The sequence below is a fragment of the Mesoplodon mirus genome (genome assembly GCF_964341445.2).
Source record: "Mesoplodon mirus genome assembly, chromosome: 8".
Classification (NCBI taxonomy): domain Eukaryota; kingdom Metazoa; phylum Chordata; class Mammalia; order Artiodactyla; family Ziphiidae; genus Mesoplodon; species Mesoplodon mirus.
Genome location: NC_138984.1, coordinates 108,149,624 through 108,161,721, shown reverse-complemented (window position 1 = coordinate 108,161,721; position 12,098 = coordinate 108,149,624). Strand labels below are relative to the sequence as shown.

Genomic DNA, 12,098 nt, shown 5'->3' with positions numbered 1-12,098 from the left:
ATACTGCTTGAAACAGGATAAATTTCATTAGCTTTTAGGTGTACTTATGTTATAACTAAGTCATCGCTGACTATAAATTTTTGTAAATTTCAGATTAAGACAAGACAAATATTGTTTCACTCTCCTCATGTCAAACTCATGTTCTATTGTGAACTGAGTTCTCTCCTAAAGAACAAAATCAAAAGCGCCGACACTTTATTTTCCTTAAGAATATACTGTGATGCAGCTCTCTGCAGCATCAGTTTCTTTTCCCTTATCTGGCCTTTCATTCTGTTTGTCACCCTTCTTTTCACACTCTTTTTTAGTTTACTATATCTAAAATAAAATTGCAACACATCTCTCCCTGAGTCTAGCTCTTATCTAGCACTTATGCAGCTGAAGTTGATCTAAGCCTAAAAAGAGCAAAGAACCAAGATGACAACAAGCAATTTTCTCTGTTCCCTCCTTCCACAACCCAGTAGACACAGATACCCAGCTGTAGTATAGCAGTGTTGAAATTCTGCCGTGTAGGAAAGAGAAAACATTCTGCCATTCAATAGATCACTCATGGAAAGTTCTCTCACTGGTAAATATCTTCCTTCTGTTTATCTAGCCAAAGGTTTTGTGGTAAGGAAAAGGCTTTTAAAAATGTACTCTATGTGATCTTAACTATTTACAACACATTATTCTACAATAAAAACAATAAATGACAATAAAAAGAGCATATGATTGCCAGCGTAACTCAACATATTGGTAACAAAGTCAAAACCTATCTCTTCTGAACGTAAATCCAGCTCTTTTCATGAATTTAAATAGCATTTTGTGAAACTGACCAAACGTACTCTGAACAAATCTCTTCACTTTAATTCAGTTTTGTTTTGTTTTTTTTTTGCGGTACGCGGGCCTCTCACTGTTGTGGCCTCTCCCGCTGCAGAGCACAGGCTCCGCACGCGCAGGCTCAGCAGCCATGGCTCAGGGGCCCCGCCGCTCCGCGGCATGTGGGATCTTCCCGGACTGGGGCACGAACCCGCGTCCCCTGCATCGGCAGGCAGACTCTCAACCACTGCACCACCAGGGAAGCCCTAATTCAGTTTTTGACATAGATGATGTTTTGTTATGTCATAAAGAAGTGGCTTGTTTTGTCATTTTAAAGGTCTATTGAATTTTGTGTGTTTTGCTCAGCCTTTTTTCTTTATTTCATTATTTGCTTATATCGTGTTCTCTTCATCCATGCAGAGACATTGAGTGTTCAAGGTATTAAAACAGATGTGAACTCTACCCTCAAAGACCTTAACTTCTAAGAAAAGTTTAGCCTTAATTTGATTTTGCTGCCTGTGTTAGGAAGTGGACACATTTCATATTGCTGTGACCTTTTCACTGCTTAAAACACATGGAATTGTTCTTTTCATACAACTTTCAACAAAATTGTGTGTCCCTATTCTCAACCTTGAAACACTGTTCTTTATATGTCCCCAGAGATTTCTGAGACAGAGAGAGTAAAGCAAAACCATATCAAAGAAAGGATGCTGCAGACATAGAGAAAAACAAAGAGGAGGCACATGAATGGGAGCTCACCAATTCTGCATGGCCAATACATACACGAGTTGTGATACCCATTTATTATATGATGGATGATTTGATTTACAGTACGTTCCTCGTGGTCATCCCTACAGCCATATATCTTTTCCTACTTCATCAAATAAGTAATACTTTCTTGCCTTTATTTGTTGACAAAAATTTCTGGTGAACACTTTGTGAAAAATCTCCCCCTTGCTTCTGCAAGTCTCTGGCTTGTTCTTTATACAGGCAGTGCTCACCATCATAATCCATGTTCTTTTATAATTGATATTGAAATAGATATGCCTGTATTCTGCACCAAAAAAGAAGGAACAACAAACCCAACTAGACAGAGAAATGTGTTAAAATTATTGGCTGATAATAGATGATAACATTTTGTGTTCTAACATTGAAAGCAGGTGAAGCAGAGCAAATGAATGAAATTGTATATTTTTTCTGGGTATTGCAAGCATGAGTAAGGAATTGAGTTTTTGCTTTGAAAAATCTACAATCACTTATTAATCATAAGTTTGAAAAATGTGCCTTATTTTAAACTATATTTTTTCTTTTTTTCCTTTTTTTATTGAAATATAATTGATTTACAGTATTGTGTTACTTTCAGGGATACAGCATAGCAACTCAAGCTTTTTGCCGATTATGTATCATTTTAAGTTATTGTAAGATATTGGGTATAATTCCCTGTGCTATACAGTAATTCCAGGTTGCTCATCTACTTTATGTATGGTAGTTTCTATCTGTTAATCCCATACTTCTAATTTGTCCCTCCCTCTCTCTCCCCTTTAGTAATCATAAGTTTGTTTTCTATGTCTGTGAGTCTATTTCTGTTTCATATATAGATTTATTTGTATTTTTTTAGATTCCAAATATAAGTGATATCACATAGGGTTTGTCTTTTTCTAACTTACTTCGCTAAGCATAATATTTTCTAGGTCCATCCACGTTGCTGCAAATGGCAATATTTCATTCTTTTTTTATGGCTGGGTAATATTGCATCATATATACAAACCACACCTTCTTAAGACAATCAACTGCTGATGAGCACTTGGGTGGCTTCCATGCACTATTGTAAATAGTGCTGCTATGAAAATTGGGGTGCATGTATCTTTTGGAATTATGGTTTTCTTTGGATATATGCCCAGGAGTGGGATTGCTGGATGATATGGTAGTTCTATTTTTAGTTTTTTAAGGAACCTGTATACTATTTTCCATAGTGGCTGCACCAATTTACATTCCCACCAACAGTGTACAAGGGTTCTCTTTTCTTCACACCCTCTCCAGCATTTATTGTTTGTAGATTTTTTGATGATGGCCATTCTGATTGGTGTGTGGTGATACCTCATTGTGGTTTTGATTTGAATTTCTCTAATAATTAGTGATGTTGAGCATCTTTTCATGTGACCTGTTAGCCATCTGTATGTCTTCTTTGGAAAAATGTCTAGTTAGGTCTTTTGCCCATTTTTTGATTGGGTTGTTTTGGTTTGGTTTTTTGAGCTGTTTGTATATTTTGGATATTAACCCCTTGTCGGTCGCATTGTTTGCAAATATTTTCTCTCATTCAGTAGGTTGTCTTTTCATTTTGTTATAGGTTTCCTTTGCTGTGGAGAAGCTTTTAAGCTTGATTAAGTCCCATTTGTTTATTTTTGCTTTTATTTCTTTTGCCTTGAGAGACTGATCTAAGAAAATATTGGTATGATTTATGTCAAAGCGTGTTTCGCTTATGTTCTCTTCCAGGAGTTTTATGGCGTCATGTCTTACATTTAGATCTTTAAACAATTTCAGGTTTATTTTTGTATATGGTATGAGGGAATATTCTAAATTTCATTGTTTTACATGTAGCTGTCCATCTTTCCCAACACCACATGTCGAAAAGACTGTCCTTTCTCAACTGTATATTCTTGCCTACTTTGTTGAAGATTAATTGACTGTAGGCACGTGGGTTTATTTCTGGCTCTCTTGCCTTAGTAACTAACAACACTCTGATAATTGCTCCAAAGGATCTGTTGATTGCACTTTTTAATTTTCTTATGAACCTTTGGTATCTTTGACCATCTAGAAAATGGAAGTCCCCTTGGTATAACAGCTCCTACTGCATGGTATATCTTTTTTTTTTTTTTTTTTTTTTTTCTTTTTGCGGTATGCGGGCCTCTCACTGTTGTGGCCTCTCCCGTTGCGGAGCACAGGCTCCGGACGCGCAGGCCCAGCGGCCATGGCTCACGGGCCCAGCCGCTCCGCGGCATATGGGATCCTCCCAGACCGGGGCACGAACCCGCATCCCCTGCATCGGCAGGCGGACTCTCAACCACTGCGCCACCAGGGAGGCCCCTGCATGGTATATCTTGATCCATAGATACTTCTCAATGTAATTACTGGCCAAAATCTTTTATATAGTTTTCCATTTTGAACTATAAGGAAATATGCTCAGTATAAGTAAAAGTGACTTCAAACAAAAGAGTAATAATAACAGTTTCTATTGTTCAGTAAATCTAATAATAATCATATTGCTTACTATATTTCACAAAGTATTTTCAAATACATTATGCCATTTAATGCTTACAAAACACTTTGAGGAAAACAAGACAGTATTTTACCATTATTAAAGGTAAGGAAACTGAGTCTTAGTGTTTTAGTATCTTCCCTATCTATGTTCAGAGTGAAATTGGGACTTAAACTGTCATATTTTTACTCAGCTTAAATGTTGAAGCTAATGTTTGTATCTTGTCCTCTGTGAATCATATTCTGTTTTCTAATATTTGCAATAAATCCCCAAGCTTCAAAAAACAGGATTTATTAAGCTTTTGAAGGTCCTTCCATTTTAAACTTCACCTGAGTCTACTTTCCCTGAAACTGTCTAGTTCAACAAACATTCTCTATGTTCTCCATGCACCAGAAAGTGTGCCACGCATGGTGATTCATGCTCTTTCTCAAATGGTACACAAGTTACATCAGTATCATCTGGGAATGTGGAAAAAATAGCAATTTCAGACTTCATTCTGAACTAGGCAATTGGAATTCTAGGCAAAAGCACATGGAAATGTGCAGTAACAATTCCTAATAATCTGATCAAGAGGTAAATGTGCAAAAACTAAAATAAATTAAAAATTAAATTTAAAAAAAGAGATAAAGATGGCAAACACTGTGGAAGGACAAAACAGTTCTATATTTGGAATCACAGGATCACCATTAAATGTGTGATTTAGGAAGGAATGGAGTAGGTCATTATTAAAACCCTTCCATGGCACAATTTCTTTATTTACAATGTAGGAATAATAATACATTGGAACGCAATAAGCCATGCGACAGACAACTTCCTCCCCAGAAAGGTTAAATAACTTTTGGTGGTGTATGGTAAATAAGATAAAGGATCTTAAGTACTTAGATCATAGAAGACCTTTGTATCAGTTTATTAGGGCTGACATAGCAAAATAACACAGACTAGGTATTTTAAACAACAGAAATTTATTTTCTCACAGTTCTAGAGGCTCAGCATCCAAGAGCTAGATGTCAGCAGGCTTTATTTCTTCTGAGACCTCTCCTTGGCTTGCAGATCGTTGCCCTCTTGCTGCCTCTTCCCATGTTCTTTTCTCTGTGCATGCACACCCCTAGGGTCTCTCTGTTGTCCTAATTTCCTCTTGCAAGGACACAGGTTGCATTGGATTAAGGTTCACTCTAATAGCCTCATTTCAACTTAATCACTACTGTAAAGGCACTATCTCCAAATACAGTCAGATTCTGAGATAGTGGACATTGGAGATTCAACATATGGATTGTGAGAGACACAATTCGCTCCATAACAGCATTCAGTAAATTTTAGTTGTCTGACATTTTGCCCTATTCCCTACCTCCTTCTTTACCCAACTCATTGGTCCCACACAACCTCTGTATCTGCTCAGTTCTATTTGCCTCCCAGAAGTTATTTCCTTTAGCAAATCTGATAACCTAAAAGCTTGTTAATGATGATTAGTTTGTGTATTGGTATATTTTAATGCTTCAAAGCAACACATTTGCATAAACTTGAAGGCAAGTTTGGTGTCTTCACAGGAGAGTGAGTAGGGTGAATATTTCTAGTATGCAGCCCAACTAAAGATGGAAATCTTTTCAGAGAGTTAGATGTTTTGTTACTCTTAAAATCTATCACATGGACCACTGTGTTTTTGAACTGTACCTAGGTTTGGACCTATATAATCTGTGTGATTTTATGAGAGTCTGCTTTTTTACCTGTTCTATATTCTGGAAAATAAATTATAAATACCATTGTAGTGTGACATTTTAAAATTGTATCACCTTTTCCCTCTGGAGAGAATGTTCATGATTTATAATTTGTGTTTCCATCTTTACTTTTAGCTTTCAAAATTTTCAAACATATACGTGTCTGCTTCCTTTTCTTGCTGTCAAATTTAGTGATAAAAAAGAATTTTTCCTCACTGTTCGCTTAAATTCTTCTCAGTGAGAATTACTTCACAAAAAACAATTCAGGAAATATTAATGCAGTATTTCTTTTTGAATCTGATGTGCTTTAGGATCGTACATTTCTTGTTAAATTATTATTAAGCTGCCATGACTGATTCCTCTCTCTGTCAGACCCTTTGGCCCTTGTATACCATCTGCAAAACATTTCTAAAACACTGTCTGTAAGAAATCCAATAAAGTAGGGCCTGTATGTCAACTTGATGATCATTCTTTAGAAATGCCTATGGAAAGTGTGTGCTTTTTTCTTTATTTTTCTGTTTTTAAAATGGGTTAAATAATTTCTCATGAACAGTTTTAAATTCTGTTTCATATTTTCATTTCATTCAAAGAGCTTTTCATTTGAAAATTTACAAAGGAAAATGACATTTATATTTTCAGGTTTAATATCAAGAATTAAGAGAAATTTTAATAGCCAACAGGGGTCTTTTCCATAATTTTTAACCAATAAATGGGAACACTAAAATTTCGACCACATTGTCAGTTGTTCTTGTTTTGGTCAAATGTGTTGGTATTTGCAGGGATGAAGAACCAGGAGGCCAGCTGGTTACAGACAAGTTCCATTTTGACTGGGACTCAGTCCTTGTTGACACGGGTAACGTCATCACAGCACGGTTTGATGGCAGAGGAAGTGGATTCCAGGGCCTGAAAATTTTGCAGGAGATTCATCGAAGGTTAGGCTCAGTGGAAATAAAGGACCAAATAGCAGCAGTGAAGTAAGTGAATGTACATTTTCTTATCGTTTTTCCTGTAATGAGAAACTAGGTATGTGATATATAATACTTAGCATTAGTAAATGCTAAGAGATTTATATTTTATTGATTAAACAATTTTTTAAGTTAATCATAAAGAGTATTGTATTTTTTCAAGTATCTTTCACTCTCAGTGACATAATAAAAGAATTATCATACTTCCCCCTCTGGAATTAGAATCCACTTTGGACTTATGAAAATGAGAGAGACCTTAATTAAACTACTATATTATTTATTTACAATAATCCACAATTTCTATTATTGTCCCAGTTAATTACAGTTCATGAACTTTCACAGATACCTTTCCCACACTGGCATGAAAAAGTGACCTGAGAAAACTAGTAGGTTCTTTAAAACAGTATACAGACATTAGCTAGGGTACTGTTAAAATACAGATGTTGATTCAGTAGGCTGGTAATGGGCCCAAGACTCTGCATTTGTAACAAGCTAACAGGTGTGATACCCAAACTACTGCACCACCACTCTGAGTAGCAAGATTTTGGTATACAGGACCCTTCTACATGAATAGAGCTGCAACCACTAAAGCAGTCTCGTTTGACCTCTGTTTTGTTCTGTTTTGTTTTGTTTCTTGTTGCTAAGAATGAATTTCTATGATTCATTTAACTCAAGAAGATATAGCTATAATTTTTTCTTTTTTCATTTCAGATTTTTACTGAAACAGCCATACATTGACTCCAAAAGATTAAGCATTTTTGGAAAGGTAAATAGTAGAAATATGTGTGTGTACATTATGTGTTTGTATATGTACTTGCATAACTACTTTCCTCATTTTACTATAATTTCTCTGTATTATCCTTTAAAATATAATATTGTAATTAATATTATATAAATTCAGTTATTTATTAATTCAGCAACTGTTTACTGAGTATCTTTAATTGATGCATGGTGTTAGAAATAGAGCAACAATAGGACAAAAAAAAAAGGAATCGTTTTCAGGAAGATTATCTTCTAAAGAGGAGAAAGAGAAAGTAAATGGATAAATGAAAAACATAGTTTCATCTGGTATTAAATCTTATAAGGAAAACAAGCCAAGAAAAACTTGACGGATAAAAGATAATTACAGGAAGGGCCAATGTTATTAAATTGAGTGGTCAAGTAAGGCCCCTCTGATTTAAGTGATATTTAGGCTGATACCTAAGTAACAAGAGGGAGTCAGTCATGCAACTCTATTGAGGGAGCAATTTCTCCAACGAAGGAACAAGCACCACAGCCTTGGGGAAGACAACATGGCTTAGAAACTAAAAGGTGTGCATAATTATGTCTTCTGTGCTTACTGCATGATATTTACTTCCTTTTAAAATTTTTTTATTAAAGTATAGTTGATTTACAACGTGGTGTTAGTTTCTGGTGTACAGCAAAGTGATTCAGTTATTCATATATATATATATATATATATATATATATATATATATATATATATATATATATATATATATGTATTCTTTTTCATATTCTTTTCCATTATGGTTATTTAGAAGATATTGAGGATACTTACTTCTTAGAGCAATAACTTTTATGTCAAGTTCAATATCATCTTCACAGTAAGAAATTAGATCCCATATAGATATTTATTGAGCACCTAGTTTATACATATCACTGGACTAGACATTATAAAGATACTAAGATGACAGGAAAGAGATTTTGTACTATTTTAGTTTAGAGACAAAGCAAATTCTTGGCCTTCATTGATTTAAACAAAATACGTTCTACTATTCATAATGAACCCAAAGACTCATGACAGCAAGTAACTGGTACTTTTACTGGGGCATTAACTTTAGTGGTGTACACTGACAAGTAGGTCCATGAAAATCTACTTAACACATAGTAAAATATAAAACAACATGCATCACTACCATTCTACCCCCACTTCAATCTGCAGTGCACCATATTTTTTGATATATTTAATTCTTGGTGTCAGTAATATTTGAGTTCAATAAAAATATTTTGTGAATAATGCTCCTCCCACATAAGTACAAACAAATAAATAAATAAAAGCCCATCACTAGCAGTAAAGATATTAGTGAAAAAATGAAAATAGAAAGTGATCATTCCAAAGAAATTAAAACGCTATAGATGCATCAACAAGTGCATATAGTAAAGTCTTATCAGATGCTGCAGCATGGATGAAACTTGAAAACATGTGCTTGGTGAAGTGAGCCAGTTACAGAGGGACAAATACTGTTTTATTCAACTTACATAAAATATCTAGAGTAGTCAAGTTCATGGTGGTTGCCAAGGCTGGAGGGAGGAAAAAGGAAAGTTATTTTTTAATGGGTGTAGCATTTCGGATTAATGTGAATACACTTGACATGACTGAGCACTTAAAAGTGGTTAAGATGGGGGGCTTCCCTGGTGGCGCAGTGGTTGAGAGTCCGCCTGCTGATGCAGGGGACACGGGTTCGTGACCCGGTCCGGGAGGATCCCACATGCCGCGGAGCAGCTGGGCCCGTGAGCCTTGGCCGCTGAGCCTGTGCGTCCGGAGCCTGTGCTCCGCAACGGGAGAGGCCACAACAGTGAGAGGCCCGCGTACCAAAAAAAAAAAAAAAAAAAAAAAAAAAAAGTGGTTAAGATGGTAAATTTTACATTATGTGTTTCTTACCACAGCAAAAGATGCATATAGTAGAGAACATTTTACCCTTTAGTGGTTCTAATATACGTAATAATTTACAAAGGACTTAGAGCTTATGTATTTCAGGGCTCTACTTGTATACACACAAATGAGTATAAAAGACCAAATGAGCTATACAAACATTTATGAATATGGAAGTTTAGCAAAGATTCAGAAAGTTGTAAGATGCATTATGAAGACAGTGAAACATGAACTGGATGTTGAAAATCATTCAGCAAGTAGAAGGCAAGGAGAAGAGTTTCATGTAAATGCACAGTGTCAGTGAGGAGAGCCTGTTCGGAGAACATGAAATAAAGTAATTGACTAAAGTTAAGGCTCACGTAAGGAGGTGATACTTGACAGCACTGAGAGGAAGCCTGGGCACAGATCTTAGTGAGTCCTCCATATAAACTAGAAAATTTAGATATTCGTCTAGAAACATGGGGAAATAAAACCGGAGCCTTCAGATTGAGAATTTCAAAAATCTTATGTTTATCATTGTATTAGGGGCTGTAGCATTGTATTAGGGGACTGTTGAGTCTCAGGCAATTTACTCTAGCAATCTAAGTATAGGATAGACTGACATAGGATATAAACAAACAAAAAACATAACTAGATATATTTTAAATGGAAAAATATTCCATTTTGTTTTTAAAAAAATATGCATATCTGTGACTAAGTTATAACTCAGAAGGTGGCTTTCTTAGCATATAAAGGAATGTTATGAGCTTTAAGACTTAGTAGGTCTTGTGATTTTTTTAATGTACTTGTTTTATTTCAGTATCAAATCATGTTAAACTCATAAAATTTGCAGAGGAATTATGTTCTTTTTTTTATTGTCAGGAAAAGCTTGCTTAGAATTGGAGTTAGATTGTAAAGTATCTGGGGCTATTGCTTTCTTTGTTAGAAAAAATGTAATTAATGTTTAAATGTATTTAATCAATACAGGACTATTACGATTTTTCCATTTTTTCTGGAGTCAGTTTTAGTACTTTTTGTTTTTCTTCCAGTTTTATTGAGATAAAATTGACATACAGCACTGTATAAGTTTAAGATGTACAACGTAATGATTTGACTTACATACATCATGAAATGATTATCACAATAAGTTCAGTGAACAGCCATTATCTCACATAGATATAACATTAAAGAAATAGAAAAAAAATGTTTTCCTTGTGATGAGGACTCAAGATTTACTCTTTTAACAATGTTCATAGTTAACATACAGCAGTATTAATTATATTTATTATGTTGTACATTACACCCCTAGTACTTATTTATCCTATAACTAGAAGTTTCTACCTTTTGACTGCCTTCATCCAGTTCCCCCACTCCCCACCTCTACAGCACTACATTAGTTCCTGTTACACAGCATAGTGATTTGGTATTTCTATACATTTCAAAATGATCACCAAGCTAAGTCTAGTTACGATATGTCACCATACAAAGATAATGCGTAATTTCTGACTACATTCCCCACACTGTACATTTTATACCTGTGACTCATTTATTTTGTAACTGGATGTTTGTATCTCTTAATTTGTGTTTTGTACTTTTAAAAGTATTCTTTCCATTTCATATATTGTTCAAGAGCATTCTCAAAGTGTAACATATCCTCTTATTACATGTTTAATCCTTTTACTAGTGGTGGCAGTGTCCCATTTGGACTCCCGGGTTGGCTTATTAGTGCCCCTTTGCTCTTGCTGAAGCACCTCTTCTGCTCTGGGCTGCCTGCATTCACTCTTGCACTTGCTCTTGTCCCCCCTGTCTTCTCCCTTTCATCTCTCCCTCCTTTTCCATGAGCCATATTTTGGGCTTAATTTTTCTTCTCTATTTATCTTTGTTTTCTATTTTACTAACTTCTACTCCTCGTGTTATTACGTTTTCTTCTATTTTTTATCCCATATTGTTTTTAAATCACTATGTTGAATGTCTAGCCTTTTAGCTTTTAGCATTCTTCCTTTCAAATATAAGCCCTTGAGTTATGAAATCCCTTTGCAATACTCCCTTAGGTATTTCCCACTGGTACTAATGTAGTACTTTTTAAATTTAATGTACGTATTTCTCAATTTCCAGGGTAAGTATGCCCTCTGAATTGTTTTTATTATTTTTATTCCAATATTTTTATAGGAGTTTTGGTAACTTTCTATAATTGACTTTGGTTATAATTGAATTGTAATCATAGAATTGACTAGAATAACAGAAATCCTTTGAAACCTCAGTTGATTCATGACTTAGGAAAGGAATGATTTATAAAACTTTCCCCTCTTCTTAAAAGATTTAGTGTTACACATATGCCCATTTAATCAAACTTGCCCATCATGATGCTCAAATCATAAACTCACTTTATGATTTATTTTGTCTCTAATTTCCAAGAAAGCTGTATTAAAATGTCAATGAATTTGGTAAAGTTAGTCAATGAATTTGGTTAGTCTTATGAATTTGGTAAAGTTGCAGGATACAAAATTAATGCACATAAATCTCTTGCATTACTATACACTGACAATGAAAGATCAGAAGGAGAAATTAATGCAACAATAAATTTTGTTATTCATAACATTTACAGTATTTTTACTTCAAATTAATTCACTGTGTATTACAACTGATGTGGTTCAGAAAGAATCATACAAGTCAAAGGCTGTAGGAGAAACGTTTTTTTTTTCCAGTTCTGTCAGTATATCGTTTTGACTGCAATC

At 34.8% G+C, this 12,098-nt stretch overlaps 1 protein-coding gene across 5 annotated transcripts in view; it reads left to right on the top strand.

Annotated features, from left to right (window-relative positions):
• The window catches only part of DPP10 (dipeptidyl peptidase like 10), a gene marked incomplete at both ends in the record, with an annotated part of 1,314,496 nt that overhangs the window by 1,291,266 nt on the left and 11,132 nt on the right, over positions 1 to 12,098 (top strand). For all 5 annotated transcript variants that reach the window (XM_082631553.1, XM_082631552.1, XM_082631551.1 and 2 more), the window contains 2 exons: positions 6,543 to 6,737; positions 7,440 to 7,494. In XM_082631553.1, coding sequence (XP_082487679.1) covers positions 6,543 to 6,737; positions 7,440 to 7,494 — 250 coding nt within the window. The remainder of the gene's footprint in view (positions 1 to 6,542; positions 6,738 to 7,439; positions 7,495 to 12,098) is intronic.